The sequence below is a fragment of the Protopterus annectens genome, chromosome 11.part0 (genome assembly GCF_019279795.1).
Source record: "Protopterus annectens isolate FY-2018-M chromosome 11.part0, PAN1.0, whole genome shotgun sequence".
NCBI classification, from domain to species: Eukaryota; Metazoa; Chordata; order Ceratodontiformes; family Protopteridae; genus Protopterus; species Protopterus annectens.
The window spans coordinates 114,079,107-114,098,277 of record NC_056745.1 but is presented as its reverse complement, the minus strand read 5'-3'; the positions used below and the strand labels follow the sequence as shown (position 1 = coordinate 114,098,277).

The 19,171-nt window shown below is 39.0% G+C and overlaps 1 protein-coding gene across 5 annotated transcripts in view; it reads right to left on the bottom strand.

The window, feature by feature from the left end:
• Positions 1-19,171, bottom strand: part of LARGE1 (LARGE xylosyl- and glucuronyltransferase 1) — a 2,030,740-nt gene that overhangs the window by 145,683 nt on the left and 1,865,886 nt on the right. For all 5 annotated transcript variants that reach the window (XM_044087485.1, XM_044087484.1, XM_044087487.1 and 2 more), the window contains one exon: positions 7,383-7,661. In XM_044087485.1, coding sequence (XP_043943420.1) covers positions 7,383-7,661 — 279 coding nt within the window. The remainder of the gene's footprint in view (positions 1-7,382; positions 7,662-19,171) is intronic.

Sequence of the window (19,171 nt, the reverse complement as noted above, 5' to 3'; positions counted from 1 at the left end):
GTTCTATGTATATAAAAACAAAGCTGTCTACGTGCATCAAGCAAACGTAAAGTGTATTCCTCCTTATTTTGATGATCAAGAAAAAAAGACAAAAAAATTAAGGGACTGATTCATGTTACTCTCCTTAGCCACCTTGGGTAAAAAAAGATAGATTAGTATGCAGGGTCACTCTGTCCTTGTGGTAAATCAAATATGGACATTTTGCCAAAAGGGCTTGGAGTTCAGACACTCTTCTGGCTGAAGTAATAGTTACTAAAAACAGTCTTCCAGGAAAGAAATGTCAAATTCACCATAGCTGAGGGTTCAGAAGGGGGATGGACCAAAACTTGTAGAATCATAGTTAAATCCCATGAGGGAGTAGGATCTTTCACCGGTGGTCGGAGCAAGAAGGTCTCCCTGCGAAAGCTTTACACAGTTTAGAAGAAGCAAGAGATAAGTAATCAAATCCCATGTGAAAATTGGATATAGCAGCCAGCTGAACTTTGACAACAGAGTAATTAGCACCATCCTTGAAAAAGGAAGCCAAAAAAGGGGGTCTGTTTTTGTTCAGCCCAAAAGGAAAATCTCTTCCATTTGCTCTTGTAAATTTTGCACGTGGAAGACCTACGAGATGAAATAAAAATTTCTCAAAAGGGGGAAGATAACCTGGGAAATCTTGCCATCATCGGAATTGGAGAAACCATGCGGTTAATTTCAGGTCCTGAATGTGTAGATGTGGATGCCCTGATGGATGAGACAGCAGATCTAGACGAGGATCCAATGTTATCGGGGGCAAACCAGGTGAGACCAAAGGAAGGTGGACCATGTTTGTCGAGGCCAAAAAGGGGTAATGAGGATTACTTTGCTTTGCAACCTAAAAGCTTTCTGTAGGAACCTGGGGATCAATGGGTAGTGGAGGAAAGAAACAGAGCAGACTGCAGGGCCAAGCATGGACAACAGCATCCCTGTGGGACTGTCCCTGAGGAGGGATCAAGGCAAAATACCTGCTGCATTTGCTGTTGAAAGGGGACACACAGAGATTACAGCAAGTATTACCCCTCCATTTCTGGAAGATCATGTCTGCCATCGACTGATTCAGGCATCAGTAACATTCGGCCAAGCCTGACGGCTAAAATAATTGGACTCACTGGAATGTGCATTGCTACCAGAAAGCGGTTGGTAGAAATTGCCCTCTGCCACAGTCTCACTGCTTCTTGACATAGGGGGTAAGATCTGGTTTCTCCCTGTTTGTTGATGCACCAAACCACTGACATATTGTACTTCTGGATTGCAATAATCCCCCGAAGTGGAAAGCTGTCTAGTTCTTGCAACACTAGAAGAACTGCTCCCATCTTGTGTACACTGATATGCAATTTTGTCTCCTGGGGTGTCGACATGCCTTGGACTGTCCGACTTAGACATTGCCCCCCCCCCCCTAAACTGGGAGGCATCTGTGGTCAAAGTGGCATTTGGGGAAGGAAGAATGAATGAGCATCCTTGAGTAACTTCTGTGAGACTCCTTGCACATGAAACAGACTAATGGGAAGATTCAAAAGATTTCTGAGAAGTGACCACTGAATCACTAAAGTCCATTGCAATACCCAGATATAAAAACGTACCATGGGCAGAAGGGGTTATAGTTGCCACCACTGACCCTAATGCCCTGAGAACTGGAGAAGATGGGGGTTTTTGGAATGGTCAAAATCTGGCTGATGTGAAATTTCAGGTTTGCTACCCTGTCCATCGTGAGATAAGCATAGGATGTCTATGGCTTGTACTGGGTTCAGCTGTGACTTCTGTATGTTAATGGTTATCCCCAGGGTTGGGGCCAACTTGAGAAAATAATCCCAGGCCAGAAGAAGTAGATTCCTATTTGAGGTGATCAGGAGCCAGTAATTCAGATATGGAAATATCTGATAACTTTGCAGTTGGAGATGAGCTGCAACTACTGCTACACATTTGCTGTACACCATGGGGGGTGTGGTGAGACCAAATGGAAGCAAGCTGAACTGGTAGCGACTGGCTCTCAGCCCAAAATGCAGAAAATACCTGGAGCACCTGTCCATTTTGATGTGGTAGTACACATCCTTGAGGTCTAGACAGCACATCCAATTGCCCATTTTCAGGAGTGGTAAGATGGATTGAATTGTGACCATTCTGAACTTCATGTGTTTCACTGACTTATTCAGAGAGGTTAGAGCCAAGATAGGTAACAATTTCCCTGTTTTCTTGGGTACCAAAAGGAATCTGGAGTAAATGCACAATCTGATTTGATTGGGGGGGGGCTCTTGGATGACTCTTTTTTGGAGTAACTATTTCCTGGGCCACATACTCCCTCTGATTGCATGGAACATTTGGGAGTCAAAGTTTTTGTTTGCAGGTTTTGGAAAAGGGAATGAAGAAAGGTCAAGCCAAGGGCCTTAATCCAGTCAGAGCCCTATGCAAAAGTAAGAAAAAGCATATCAACTCTACTTATATTATGATCTATATACTTTTATACCCCATCCCCCACCTTAACAACCCAAGATTACATCCTATTTTCTTAAACATGCTTTTGTCCAGTCATTTTTCTTTTTTACATTGCAATGCCAACATTTCTTAAAACTAAAAAAAGAAAAGGACACGTTTACTTTAGTATCCTTATAACACACACAAATAAACAAAAATGCTTTACTATACATCATGCAGTTTATACCATAAAATGATTCATAAAATACTGATAAAAATTGTTTTACTTACAGTTACCTCTGTCCCTCCTCTTCCCTTCCCTTTAATGCTCTTCCAAATATTAATGACTAAGTAAGGCGACTGCTTTGTTAAACTTGTAGGGGAGTCCAAAGTAAAAAAAAGTTCAATATTTCCACTTTTTTCTTGTTCAGCTATATTTCAGAAATGTGACTTATGCTTTGCAATCTCACATTTATTAATTAGCTTCTGAGTTGTTGGTTTTCTTGTTGATCTCCAACTCCCAACTCCTAAGTTGTTGGTTTTCTTGTTGATCTCCAACTCCCAACTCCTCTCTCTGGTTCATTTCCAACATACTCCCAAGTACTTCTAGTCAACTGTGTTTTTCTCTCTCTCTCAAGCATTTTCCTTTGAACATTGGAAAAGGTTTAACTGGCAACATTTCTCTATGAGCTTTATCATCAGAAGAAGAAGCAGCAGAGTCCCCTTCTGTTTGATAGGTTACTTTTTTTGGACAAACTTTTGTGTTTCTCTCTCAGCCTGTTCTACAACAAAAAATGACTTTGATCTTCCAAAAAAATATTCTGAAGATATCTGGATACAGCAGCTTGAAACTCACAGCTGCCTCTCAACAGTCACGGATTGCTGGAATAAATTTGCTCATCTTCTGCCTGGTGTACAGTGAATAATCATTTTCCACAAATATTCTAGTGTCTCTAACTTTTAATACTTTTCCTTTCTGTCACAGTTTTGTCAGGATCAATTATTTCTACTGGTAGGATTGCATCTTTGCTAATGCAGGTCTTGGCTACTTTCTCATGGCAAGGTTTGCAGAACACAAAATATGTCCTTTCAGTTAACAAATCCTTCTGTGGACTACCGGGTCCAGTTGCTTAGTTGTGCTTTCAGAAAATTACTACAATCTGTTCCTTTTGGTTTCTCTGGTACAACGGAAAATCTCAGGTTTCTATAAGTTCTCTGTCCTCTAATTTTAGCAGTTTTTGAAACATCTTTTCCTGAGCAGTTTCATATTCAGCCAGCCTTTTCTTCATTTTGACCTCTGATTTTTGCAGTTTTATCAGTGCATCTGAATATCTGTTTAAATCTTCTACTAATTTCCCAATTTTTTATTTGAGTTGATATACGCCTTCAGTGTTTCATTTATTTTAATCATCTCTGAGCACATTATACTTATTTTTTCCTCTAGATTCATGTCTTTGAACTGCATTTTGTGGAACAACCGCAGGATTCTTCACAGCCAGTATCTTCTCATCACCTTTTATGGTTGATTTCTCTAAATTTCTTCTTTGCTGGCATCCAGGCAATGCACTCACTAGTCAGTAACAGAAGTTCACCCCAAAAGACAGATTCACTGGCTCTCTTTTCCGAATTTGTTTTCATACTGAGAGCGCTAAACATTAGCTGTTACACAGGATGCAGCCATCTTAGAAGTGCAAAACACTATTACTCTGAGTGAATTATCACTACAGCAAGCTATTCAGTGTTGGTATACTAGTAGTTGAAACCCCAACAGAGTTACAAAACTACTGAATAGCACGATTACCCACGGCTGATCCCAGGTCTTACAGACAAACTTAAAATAGCTACAGTCTTCACTGCCTTGGTAAAATAAACATTTCTTTTATGTATTTTTCAGACCTAACAGGCAGGAGTTGTAATAAGAACCACATCATACCAGAGGTATTATTCATCAAGTACAAATAATGCAAGCACAAAGGAAAAAGATGTAGCCCAGAAGGACTTAATAGCTGTAGTTGTAAATGGTCTGTCTTACTAAAGATGAAAAGCACAAGTGCCACTAGAGATCTTCAATAAAAATATTCTACTTATTTTACTGTTATGAAAGAAATTCTTAATTTGTATACATCTCAAAAGAAAGAAAGCAAGGAAGATGTACTTGTTTCTTCACAGCCTGAATAAGACATATAAAGTGTTCCTGCAAGTGAAAGAGGATTGTGGTACTGACTACCAGCTATAACTCAGATGCAGCCAACAAAACTATGTATTTAGAGTTAGCACCTCATTCCACAGCCTGGCCACTAGAAAACTGCCAAACATGTAAAATATTCTGCACAAATGGCAGACAACATGAGCCTGAGTACCTAACTCCACTATCCTTAAAACTTCTTTAATATACTGAAATTTATATTACTCACATAAGTTACTAGATGCACATACTGCCATATCAGTGTCAGGCAGTGCACTACAAACAGATGCAGTATTTAGTCAGATAATCAATCCTTTCTACTTTTGTACTTTCATTCATTTTGACAGGTGTCAAAATAGCTGTCAATCTGTAGCATTTGACCATTGACAGCTGTCAAGAGAGCTATAGTACTGTGGCATTTGACAACTACTTTGGCAGCTTTCAAAAGAGCTCTCAAATCAAAGGCACAGACATTGAGTGCAGTACATCACTGATAGGATTACAGAGATGGTATGAAGCATTGCAGTGATGTCATCTGGCTCTGTAAAAAGTTTCTGTTCCTTATTCTTGTTGTTTTTTTTAACAGGGTATATATTGAAACTGTAAAGAGTCAAGATATCTCTCCCCATCTCTGTGTGTGTGTGTGTGTGTGTGTGTGTGTGTGTGTGTGTGTGTGTGTGTGTGTGTGTGTATGTGTATGTGTACATATTTATATATATATATATATATATATATATATATATACATATATAGGTTTATGTCACTAGCTCAGGTTTTCAGAAACATGAAAATCATATTGTTGAGATGATATGATAAAGTTTCTGAAAACTCGAACTTCAAAAAAAAAATAAAAATGTTTCTTTTTTTCTACATTTTTTCAGAGAGGCAAGCCCCTCTGCACATTATATACACCAGGTCTGAGATCACATTACAGTGGGGAAAAGGGTAAATTACCTGATCCTCACTGTACTGCGATCTCCATTCAACAGCTTCAGGTTTTCGGAAAATCAACCTGATAGGGACCCATATATATTTACATAGTCAAACATATGTGTGTGTGTGTGTGTGTGTGTGTGTGTCTATATATATATATATATATATATATATATATATATATATATATGTATGTATATATATGTGTATATATATACATATATACATATATGTATATATATATATATATATATATATATATATATATATATATATATATATTATATACACACACACACACACACACACACACACACACACAGCAATAGTCATGCAGAATGTGGGAACACTGGGCTTTTCAATCCATATCTGATGGGTTACCATGGTAGGTCACCAGGACAAACATAAAAGTGGAAGTAGGATATGGCAGATGCAAGCTAATTACCAGACATACAATTTTGAATAAAGAGGGTAAGCTTCCTGAGCTCCAGATTTAAAGAAAACTCCACAGCAAAGACGACTCCTGTTTCAGATCTCTATTGAAGGTAATCATGATGAGCGCATTTGTCAGTTACAAGACTTCTTCACATCAAGCAGTAATAGAGTTTTTAAATGCAACTAAACATACAACAGAATGTAGACCTAGTCACAAAGAAATTTACATAGGCATTGGCAGTCACACAGTAGTAGATACAAGCAGAGTGCTGAATGTTTATTTGGGAACAGGTCATTCTGAATTTTCATGTAGGTACAGTTCATTACTGACAAAGCAAAATTAGCTTACAGTTCAATTTCAAAGAAGCATTCCAATTAATATGAGACGAGATGAATTAGAATTATCTAGCAGATGGAATATACTGTTGTTCCTTGTCTTATACGTGCTTTCTTGCTCACATTCTTGAAGCACTTAAAGGCATGCTTTTTTATCAAAATTTTTTTACTTGTACTTTGAAGATAGCAAGTTTGTTCATACGCCTTAGTTCCTCTGGAGTTTGCTCCAACCGGAAGGTGCATTTTTAGAAAAGATTTTTCAATAGTGGCTAATTTGTAAAGGAGTTTGGCTAACTGAGTGCTGTCTGGATTTCTATGACTACAATTACAATCCCTATTAAAGAGTCTTATCTTTAAAGATGGACAGTATCCAGTATAAGTGAGCTTGTAAGTAAGGATATTCAGCAATGGCCTTTATTGCAGTGCAGCTGCATTTTTTATGGAATAAAGAACGATGTACAAACAATGCTAAATTAATACAATGTTGACACATTTTAAAAGCTTAGTTGGACTACACAGGAACAGAGCTATAGGAAGAATGAGGCGAAGGGGGCAGTTGTCCCAAACACAAGCTGTTAGGAGGCACAGTACACACTGTCAAAGAGGTGTTGCTTAGTCTCTGCAAGCAGTGTTTGCAATCATTTAAGCAGTTGCTTTAAAAGATGGTCAGTGTTTGGCTTGCTATAAAGGGACAAGATCAACACTGTTGAAGAATTGCCAATCCCTCCCTTGACTTGCAGGTCTGCAAGGATCAAATGGCAACACTTAGTGCTGACTGCAACCTCATTAATTTGTGTGTTAGCAACTGTGTTTGTGGTTCTTTGCTGTAGTTAATGAAAAGCGTATCATAGAGCTATAACAGCTCTCTATACCTTTTTATTTTGTCATTCATTTCTCAAGGAATTTTTTTGGTCCAAAACATTAATGAAAAGCTGCAGACAAGAAAGGGCTTTACTGATGGTGCCGTGTGACCTAGCTTCAGTTGTGCATAGGAAAAAAGATTACAGGAAAAATGATTATTAGAATTCTAATCCACTCATCAAATGAAATAAAAATGTCTCCCCACCTGAGGTATTCATAGAGTCCATACATAGGCAAAAAGTCAATATCAGACAGGAACATATAGGGCGTGTTCACATGCTTCATTGCAACATTCCTCAAAAGGTTTACTGGGTAGAACTGTCCCTCTTTGTATACAACATGATAACCTATATTTGCACGGCTCATCAGCACTTCAGAGCCCTGAGCATAACGGAGAAATTGTTGAGCTTCTGCATCTGAGAGGTAAAGTGCTAAACTGATTGGTCCTTCCCAATGTTTACATATTGCTTCCAGCATCTGAAGTCTGTGAAAAGAAAACAAAAAAGGACTTAGCACAAGTGATGAGCATATTTTAAGCATTCTTGTAAATTTTATACCACTATTTAAGTTTCACAACATTATTGATTTAAATTCAGAACATACTCAGCAATGTTACTTCATAATACATTTCAATTAGTGATGAAGACCAAAGTGTTCATAAATACTTTCTTGGTTATGCAAAGATGCAAATGGTAATTTCTTAACTCTCTAGATTTTCCTTTTGCAGAGTTATACTTTCATTCTTAGAAAATTAAACACACAAGCCTACATTGAAAACTTTCCATACTAACCCATCTCTGAGGGAATCTTATCATGACTTACCTCAGTCTTTGAAGCACTCAGGCCCATGGAAGACTTTCATTACCAGGCAATACAAGTTACCCAAATAACCATTAATACACCAAGTTTAGATACATTCTTCCCTACTCTCTCATTCTTTCCCAGTAAAGATGGTTGTTTCTCATCCTGGGAACAAGGATAGTGCTAATGAATTTACCATGAAGTTACCTTTCCAGAGTATATCTAAACAATCCTATCTTGGTTTGTGATTTACTGTGGAGCTGAATGGTAAGAGAAGTTATATTTGAATTTATGTTTTATTTATCACTGTTTTTCACTGTTAGTAGTTAGGTCAGGATAGCTTGTTAGATTTACTTTGATTCATATTTTGTTGTTTTACCTTTAATTTCACTGTTGGTTGTTGGAAAGGGAGAGGTTTTAGACAGCAAGCTCTAGCCATTCCAAAGAGCCTAGACAGCTGTAAATTCACAGACTGCAGAGAGGAAATTCCAGAGCAAATCTAAACAATCCTACCTAGTTTGTGATTTAATGTGGAGTTGACTGGTAACAGAAGTTTTATTTGAAGTTATATTTTCTGTGTTATCACTGTTTTTCACTGTTAGGTAGGTAGGTAGGGATAACTTGTTAACAGCATTTACTTTGATTCATATTTTGTTTTACCTTTAATTTCACTATTGGTTGTTAAAACGGGAAAGGTTTTACACAGGCAAGCTCTAGCCATCTCAAAGGGCCTAGACAGCTATAAATTCCCACAGACTGCAGAGAGTCATCTGCATATATCCCATGTTGCCTCTAATACAAGAGGTTTAAGGAATGACACACCACTTATGCTGTATTGATGTCATAAGAAGGCTGAAACATGCATGTCCACAGCTACTGAGGTTTGGTTTTATTGGCCTGAATTTTCCATAAGTATACTTAAAATGAGAAAAAATAAAAAAGTCATGGACATTTAGAATTGCCATACAGATTAAACACCTGATGTCTGTAAAGGGTTATTTGCATATATCCCATGTTGCCTCTAATACAAGAGGTTTAAGGAATCACACAGTGCAAAGTCTAGCCTTGCTAGATTATTCTTTCCATTTTCACAAACTGCAAAGAGGAAAATCCAGAGCATATCTAAACAATCCTACCTTGGCTTGTGATTTACTATGGAGTTGACTGGTAAGAGAAGTTTTATTTGAATTTATATTTGACTTGTTATCACTGTTTTTCACAGTTAGTAGGAAGGAAGGGATAGCTTGTTAACAAGATTTACTTTGATTCATATTTTGTTGTTTTACCTTTAATTTCACTGTTGGTTGTTAGAAAGGGATAGGTTCTAGACAGGCAAGCTCTAGCCATCCCAAGGGGCCTAGACAGCTATAAATTCACAGAGACTGCAGAGAGGAAAATCCAGAGCATATCTAAACAATCCTACCTTGCTTTGTGATTTATTCAACTTTACTGTTAAAAAGTGCAACTGCAAAGTGATACTGAGCAGAAGCTACTGGAATTACAGCTTTTGTCTGTCATGAAGAATGTATATGGTCAGAACAATTTTACTGTACTTAATTTAGTATTTAGATGTATATTTCTTGTGTGATTTTTGTCATAGAACTTGATTTAAATTCTGTTTGAATTCTGTGGTTACTGATTTTGATTATTCTTTGCTTTTACAATATTTTATTCGTGAACATGGATTCCTTAAATGAGTATGCAATTAATGATTTGCTAATGCACAAGTATCTTGTACAGTGTAATAAATGCTATGCATATTTAAAGGTAACAGCTGATAACACTGGTGATCTGTGTTCCTTGTGTCAAAAGTTGGATGATTTGCTTAACATTGTTAGAAGTAAATCTAGACTTAATGATGGTGATTGCATATGTGCAATTGGCATGGCTTGGAGAACTGTTGCTCTATATATTAATGACTGGACTGGTAAGATAAGTAATGTTAGGCAAAGAATAAATAGAACACATTTAGGAAATGATAAATCCACTGTCTGTAAAGATTATTCAACCCCTATGAAACAAGACTATGTCCCTGACAACTTTGGAATTCTGGATACAAGTATTCAGCAATCTGAGGATCAGGATTGTTTAGAAGGAAAAAAAAGAAAGGAAGGAAGAAGTTCTCAACAAATAACAAGGAAGAAAAAGAAACTGATTAATATCTGCAAAACAAACAGAATACATACTAAAAAGGACACTGCTTTATGTAACTCACAGGTTACAGGGAGTGATAATACTTTGCTATCAGAAAAAGGCAAACTTTTTCCAAAAGAGAATGTAGAAAAAAAAAGAGGCAAGGGGCAGATGAAAAGGAAGAAATCAAAACTGAATGTGGAAGGACTGAAGAATATTACTGCAAGAAAGAAGAAGAGAGAGAGATGTTGACTACATGGCTCAAGCTGTAGATTTACAATGCCAGCTGGATGAGAATTCAATATGCAATTAAAACAATAGGACTAATAAGACTAATGGTGATGAAGATCTATCCTTTGTAGCAATTGGTAGAGCAGATATTATTATATTAGAAGCTGAAGATTCTTCAGAACTGGTCAGCAGATATTCTTGTAATTGAAGATTCAATTATCAGAGGAACTGATACTTATATTTTCAGAGAAGGTAATGAACAGTGAATAGTGTTATGCTTGCCAGGAACAAAAATAGAAGATGTGATACAAGCCTTTGAACACCTTAATGTAAAGAAGTACGGATCTGTTTTTATTCATGTCGGTACAAATGATCTCATCCTCAAGGATTCTCTGGCTGTTAGTATGGAACTGACAAGCCCTCTTAGGTAGTATAGCTTGTACTGGTGTTAGGACGTATTTTTCACAATCACCTATAGAAAGAATAGTCAGGTCACCGTGAATGAAAATATTTTTTTGGTAAATATCTACATGGAAAAAAATGGAAATGTGTAGAGCATCCAAGCCTAGTTTGGGGCACACCTGTTCAGACAGGATGGTGTGCATTTGTCAAGATCAGGGAAGAGGATTTTTGCAGCAGATAATTTGCAATATTTGACAAACACTAGGCAGGATTTTTGCAAGGTTGAAAATTTAACAGTTCAGAGATAGTAACATTTAGGTTCATAGGTTCACAGGTAGGTACTAGGCTATCTGCCCGAGGGCATTTATAAGCCTAGCCAGTGTGTGTCGGCTTTCGCCACCTCTTTGATTAATTAACTGATCCTCTGTCAAGCAGAGCCAATGAAGTGATCCCAGAGGTGTTTTTCTGTTACCCATCCACTTGTCAAGGTTTCTCTTGAAGAGTGTTAGTGAGGGGCTCTGCCTGATGTAATTTGGAATTTTGTTCCAAAGCATGGGGAGTCTATGTGACAGGAATCTATCCCTCCAGCATGTTCTATTTATTGTTGTGGCAAGGTTTAGCTCACTAGAGCGCATGGCTCGCAGTGACTGGGATTTCTTTAGGTGGAGCATGTCCATCAATTCTGAGTTGGACATGGCTTTGTAAGTCAGGCAGAGATCACCTCTGAGTAAGCGATATGCCACTGAGTACAGCCAGAGTTTTTCAGTTGGGCTGCATAGGACATATGTTTGAGACCAGTAATCCTCTTGGTGAGGTACTTTTGTGATCTTTCCAGGTGTTGGAAGTGTCTTGTGAGGTACATCCCAAATGAGGCATTGTACTCTATTGATGGGTCTAATGAGTGACGAGTAGAGGGGCACTATAACCTCTTTATTTCTAGATGTGAACCCTTTAGTAATTAGATGGGCCACATAGAAGGATTTCCTAACTACTTTGGCAATATGATGGTCAATGGAGAGATTACTATCGACCTGGGTCCCCAGATCTCTTATTACCTCTTCTGTATTAAGGGGGCTGCCACCTATGTGGTAATTTGTGGGTGTTTTGTTTTTCCCAAATGAGATGACTATGCATTTTTTGGCATTTAGGTTGAGGCCATGACATTGACACCAGGTGTCCGTCTCAGTAAGGCCCTTTTTCAGCATGTCCGTGTCAGCCGGAGAGTCAGTTATGGCTCCCAGTTTGCAGTCATTGGCGAACTTGGTTAGCCATAGTCCTCCTGTGTTTGCCTGTACTTCTGAGAAGTATATGCCGAACAGTAGGGGTCCCAGGACCGAGCCTTGTGGGACACCACTTGTGACTGGTTTAGAGTCAGACCTGGAGTCTGCTATTCTTACCCTGTGAGTTCTGTCTGTAAGCCAGTTGGCAACCCATCTTGTGACGTAGGGGTTTATGTTCAGGCTGGTGAGTTTTTCTGTAATACCAGAGTGGGGAATGGTGTCGAAAGGCTTGACGAGATCAATGTAGGCTGTGTGAACCACCTTTCCCTCGTCTATGGTCTTGGTGACTGTCTCAAAGATGTCAACCAGGCTTAGTAGGCATGATCTGCCCTTAACAAAACCGAATTGGGTCGGGTCAAGTGTTAGGAGGCTCTCAATGTCTTTGTTAATGAGTTTCATGATGATGCGCTCCATAGCCTTGCAGAATAGGCTAGTCAGGCTTATGGGGCAATAGTTACCAGGGTCAGTTGTGGCCCCTCCTTTGTGGAGAGGAATAACCGTTGCTGTGCGCCATTTTATGGGCACGTAGCCTGTGCAGAGGCTGAGGTTGAACAGTGTGTTTAGGTGGGGGGGTTAGTTCTTTCTGCAGTTCATGCAAGACACAGCCTGGAACACCATCTGGTCCCATTGACGCTGTGTTTTTGGCTTTTGAAAGGGCTATTTTCACCTGTGCGTCTGTGATTTTTGGGACACTACACTTTTCCGTAACTGTTGTGGGTCCTTTTGGAGGTAAGATGGGGGTGAAGTTTGTACTGCATCTATCTGTCAGGATGTTGGCAATATCAGTAGGTTCAGTATATTTTGTGCTATTTTGCACTAGTTCAGTGAATATCTGCGAGTTGCCACTTAGATTCTTAACATACCTAAAGAAGGCTTTGTGGTTATCTTTTGAATCCTTGGCTATTTTTCTTTCGAAGTTAGCCTTGGATTTCATGAGGGACCTCAGTTTCTTACTGATATTGATCAGGGATGTCTTTCCTTCTTGGGATTTGCTTTTTTTCTGAACTAGTTTCCTCCTTCTATTGTATAGCCTGTTTATTGCAGGGGTCCACCAAACTGGTTTCCTTCTCTTAGAGGAGTGATTCTTGGTTTTGCTAGGGATGGCATGATCCATGCATCCTTGTAGGTGCTCATAGAGTGCATTTGTAAAGGTTTCTGCATCTTGGGCAGCATTATCCTTTAGTGTGGGGGCTGTGAAATTTACCACCTCTGTCTTAAGTATGGTGAAGTTTGCTTTAGAAAAGTTTTTTACTGTGGTTTCCATAGTTGGGGGTGGTGGTGGGGTGTGGACATCCAGAGTGATTAGTTTATGGTCTGATCTAACCAGTGACGGGTTGACCTCTGGTGTGTAACACCTGTCGCCCATGTTGGTGATGACCAGGTCCAATATTTTTCACCTCTGGTAGGGTAGTCCACCAACTGATTTAGGGTGTTTGAGTTGATGAATTCCAGGAAGCGGTGGGCCTGGGAATTTGTACTCAAGTAGTTTACCTAGTGAATGGTAGGGTAATTGAAATCGCCCAGTATCAGGGTGTTTGGTATGACCTTCATGTTTTCCAGTGTCTCCAGAAAGGTGGTGCAGTGGTCCTGGGTCATGGCGGGTGATCTGTAGCAGGCCACAATTTGCATTGCAGATTTGCCCGATGTTAGTTGCACATGGATGATCTCAGAAGTATCATGCTGCACCACTAACCTGGAGGTGTATGTATCCTTGATGAATATAGATACACCCCCTCCTTTTGTGTTTTGGTCTGTGTTCTGTGGCCGAAACGTGTGGTATGAGTTGTAGCCCAGTAGTGCTGGGGTGCTCTCTAGAGCCTTGAACCAGGTTTCAGTTACTGCACAGATGTCGATGTTCTCCATACTGAGGAATGCTTCGAGGGCGTGCATTTTGAGATTTAAACTCCTGGCATTGAGTAGCATGACCCTCAGTTTTTTGTTAATTGTGCTGTTTACGGAGGTGGGTTTGACTTTTGAGCCTTGCCTAAAAAAGGCACTATGGGGGCACAAGAGCCTTGGCCAGTATTCGAAAACCTATATGTGACAGGTGCAAGCCATCTCTTGCGAAGCAGCGCAGCTTGTCAAGTATGTCGTCCCAGGCTGACAGACACTGGATCCCCTTTGAATGACACCAGAAGCTTAGTCAATTGTTGAAACTGATAATTTTTTCTTTATACTGAGGTGGTATTCTTGGTGAGGGCAGGATGCTACTCAGTGTCAGGGTCATACCAGCCTGGGCTACATGATCAGAGAGTTCTTCCATGTCTCTTTTCATGTAGTCCAGGGAGGTACATCTGAGGTCATTCACACCAACATGAACAATGACAGAGCCATATTTGTACTTGTTCTGGAGTGACCTGAGTGCTTGTGTTATGTGGCAGATTCTGGCTCCCGACAGGCAGCTAACAGTAACCTTCTGCTTGTCCAGCCTAGTGAGTGGGACGTCAGTGTGCCTGACTATAGAGTCACCTATTACTAGTGTGTTAGGTATGTTATTTCGCCTTAAAGGTTGTGATTGTGCAGCACACTGATTTTGTGTTGTGTGTGTTGTCTGGTTTGTGATGGGAAGTGCAGGTTGTTTGGGTGTCTGCTTTGGAGGTCTGTGATGCTTTTGCAGGTTTTTATTTAGAGTCTCCGAGTATGATTTTGTGTATTTATGTGTATTTTTTGCCATTGCTGTTTTAGTAAGTCTGTGTGCAGCTGGAGTTGTGGTGCAAGGGTTAACCTTCTCCTCTTGACTGTCTGTTCCAGTCTTGAGTGGAGACAGCTTAGCTTCCAGTTTGGCTGTATAATTGCATCTCTCGCATAGGTTAGTGTTTTGTGGTAGGAGGAGAGGGTTGTCTGTGTACATGAGGCAGTTGTAACATTGCCTCAGGATACCCAGATTCACCAGCTGGACTGGAGAGTGCACCTGAAGTTGCCCTTTGGTCTTGCCTGAATAGTAGGGTGAGCTGCTTAGTTGCTTGGTTGGTGAGGGGTGAATAAAGAGCCTTGCCCTGCTGGGCAATCAGTGTCAGGGTATTTTAGTGCTTGCAATTAGGTCTGAGCAAGTGCTGGGCTATAAGATGCTTTTTGAGTGCTTAGGTTGAGAGTTAGACTAGTTTCAAGGGAAAAACTGAAGAGGAGACTTAGTAGAGCAGGGAATAATTTAACCGTAGCTAACCGGCACTGCCCGATGCGCAAAACCGTGCAAACGCGGTTTTTATAGTATGGAAATGAAAGAGATAGAAATTAGCCCAAAATGGCCAATAAACTTCTAACTTCTGGGCTGGAACCACTCCTCCAGGGACAGATAGGTTGCTCAAAGCTCCCCTCTCTCACAGATGAACAGAGAAACTTCCTTCTATCCAAGTAAGGTATGGGCAACTCAGAAACTAGGATCACAGCCCTGAATTCAGCACTAGCCTGAAAACTGGACTATACTAGCTTAGAAAGGCAGGAAGCAATGAATTTGTTTTGTTTTTTTGAAAAGATAAGTCAAAAACAGTAAAAAATATACTTAAAACAGCTTTAAATGACTACAAACGATCAGAAAAGGCTATCGCACTTTAGTGTGTAGTTTGATGCATCCATGATGGTTGTTAATGCTAGGAGCATTAATAATACATTTTTTTTTACTGGAAAATTGCTATGCCACCACAAGATTGATGTTGTTATTGTTTGTGAAACATGGTTAAAGAACAATGACTGGAAACCAATTCTGTCAGGGTATAAATGTTTTTACTGTAATAGACATTAACAAAAAATCAGGTGGAGGCGTTATGATAGGGATTAAAGATAGTTATGAGACCTGTGATTATTACATGTTCAGTGATAACACCAATACTACAGACTGTGTAACTGTGATAATAAAGACAACCCTGGAACATACAGTGGAGTGTATAAACCACCAAAGTCAAGTGCAGATGACCTAAAGGAATTCAAACATTTCTTGCATGCAACACAGGACTGAAGAAAAATATTAGCTGGGGACTTAAATTTACCAGAAACAGAATGGAATAATAATATTGATTCAACAACATTAGTAAGGAAATTATTCACAATATATATTCAGGAACAGAACAACAATTGCTTGAATTTGTAAAAAAAAAAATACTACAAGGGGACGGAATATAGTAGACATTGTTTGTGTTCCTAAATTACTGTTGCTTCAAATTAAGTTTTACCACCGTTGATGTGCAGTGATCATGGGGTTATAAAGGTTAATTTGTTGCTAGATAATTCTGCCAAAGTGAAATATGAACCAGTGCACATAAGGTTAGTTACAGATTATATGGAAGCAAAAGTCAGTACAGTACATAAAACTAACTGGAGTGAGGTGTTCAGTGGAAAAACTGCAGATGGAATGTGGAAAGTTTTAAAAGAGAACTTGTTAGAGTGCAAAAAAATAAAAAAACAATGCTTATCAGTGTGAAGATAGGTGAAGGCTGCCAGCCTAGCCAGATAGAATTTTGGAGATAATTCTGTTATTTGTAAATATTAATATAAGCCACAGACTTATTTGCTTAAATGGAAAAAAATGGTGTTAAATGTGTAACTGCAAAAATTTAACAGTGCACTCTGCTGTAACAAGGCTGACAAGTCAATTTTATGATGTCAAAACTTGGAGCCGATATGTCTGGATAAAGGCAGTCTTGCCTATTGTTTTGAAGCCAGAGGTAACAGCTAGAATTTGCATGTATAATTTCTTTTACTGCTCTGGTTCCTGACCAGCTGCAAGATCAAAGGGGCTATTAGAGTCTGTTAACATTGGAACCAGAAAGAAATTATGTAATCTGTAATGAGTCAGTGGCACTGTGTTATCAATTTAAGGACAGAAAGAATGAGAGCATTTGTCTTGAGAACATCCAATTCACCCCTCTGCCTGTGTCTATATGTAAGTAGGATCTTAGACTTTAGTGTTTCTCTTAGAAATAGCTAGGAATTAGGAAGATTAGACTCAGCGTTTTCTGTGTTGATGTCAGAACTATTCTACTGTATTAGTTTAAGCATTTTCCTGTGATCTCTAAACTCTTGACTAGCACTGTGTAGTGAGAAGTATTGTCTTGTATTTTTATTATTTATTATTAAATATTTTTAAACCTTTCAACTGTGGCTGTTTTGTGTTGAGATAATTTAAGCTCTAAGAATACATTGCATGTATATAGTGATACTGTACCAAGTCACTCCAAGTAAGTCTTGACTGTTTGGTCGCACTAACCATTTGGATAATAATATTGCATAGCAATAATCGGATACCCTTTCATAAGGACCTTTGAGTAGCTGATAAATATTAGCTGATTGGTAGCAGTGATTTCTACTGCATAGTCTAGGTAAAAGGAGGCATAGCTGGAGAATCTGTGGCAGCCTTCCCCAGGAGTGTCTGTGTGGCTGTATACAACTCTTATCTCAAAGTGTGTGCGTATGACAGCTACTTGCGCAGGGACACAAAGCACTGGTTTGACAGAGAGGGTGCTGGAGGTTTTAGCTTGCCCACTAGGCTGAGATCTGGACCCTATAGCTGTGCCAGTGGGGAGTCTGATTGGGAACCTGGAGAGAAAAGGAGAAACCAGCCCCAGACTGACTGTGATCTCTGTGTGCTCTTAAGGGAAATTGTAATTTACTGTGCATGCATTTATTATCCTTTCCCTATATGGACGCCCCTCACTGGTGTTAGTGGTGAGGATTGAGGTTCCTTGATTCCTGGGCCAGTGCACGGGCGTCACAATCAGGACCTAGGCATACAACTTCAGGATGATACATTTACTTAAGAACAAGATATCTGATCAAGGTAAGAGGCAAAAAATATAAGAAATGGAAGAGAGGTCAAACTACAACTTTGCAAACTGAAATAAACAAGCTTGACAAACAGAATAAGCATAGTGTGAGACAAGATCAAGAAAATTTATATAAAGATATTCAGCATAACAGGAAAACTTTTCACAGATGCAAAAGCTGTGGAAGGAGTAAAGACATACAAATTCTTAAACTGTGTGCGGATTTTAAAATTTATTCTCAGACACAACAAATTATAGATATAGTTACAAAATATTATGCAAAACAGATTGGTTCCACAAAAGGGGTGGTAAGTTGTCCTAGTGACATCCAGGTAACCCCAGATACTGGAATCAAATTAGATTATATTGAAAAAGAACTGCGCAAAGTGGATCCAAACAAAGCACAAGGAGGAGACGGAATTAGTAACAATGACCTGAGAATACTTCAGCAAGAACTTACAGTACCATTACATCCATTATTTGCTACGTCATATAAATATGGGGAGATCGCTCAAGACTAGAGACATGTGCTTATTAAATCCGTCTTTAAGGGAAAAGGGAGTAGGACAAATCCAGAGTCATACAGACCCTTAAGTCTACTTTCATATTGTGGAAAAATAATAGAGAATGTTACCTCTCAACCTCGTAGAGCAAAAAAATCTGGACAAACCCTAAAATGATGGGGTGACAAATAGGGATAGATTTTAAATATTGCTCTTACAAACTTAGAAAGTTGATATCATAATAGATTTTGCATTAGCATGAATTTTCTGAAGAATGTGGAGTCAAACTCAAATGTTTGTCATTATTTAATGACGTCAATCCTCAACTATTTGCCAGGAAAGTACAGATTTTAGGAGGAACACACCAAAAATATGAGGCAAAAATCTGGACATTCTGCGAAAATCTGTACAGTTGAGAGGTATGGGACGGTAATATTGGATAAGCTATTGCCAGAATTGAACAGGTTGGGATTTTAAAACCATATATCAGCATGCATTTGTTGAAAATAGATCTATTACCACATGTAACATGATGTTCTATAACAATCTAATAGCAGCTATGAACGAAAAATTGTGCTGTGATGTAGTTTATATAGATTTAACTTCAGCATTTGACAGAGTCGTACACAAAGCACTGATCAATACATAAGAACTAGGTATTGATGTACTCTTGATAAGATGGATAGCTGTATGGCTTACAAATAGGACATGGCAAGTATCATACAGCAACTGGATAGGTGAAATACTTGGTTACAGTCGGGGTGTCCCACAGGGCTCTATCCTATGCCCTTACTTGTTTAGATTGTATCTTTCAGACCTAACTTTTTCATCTGAGGTGTTCTACAGTCTATATGCAGATGACCTGAAATTGGGTAAACTGATTACCTG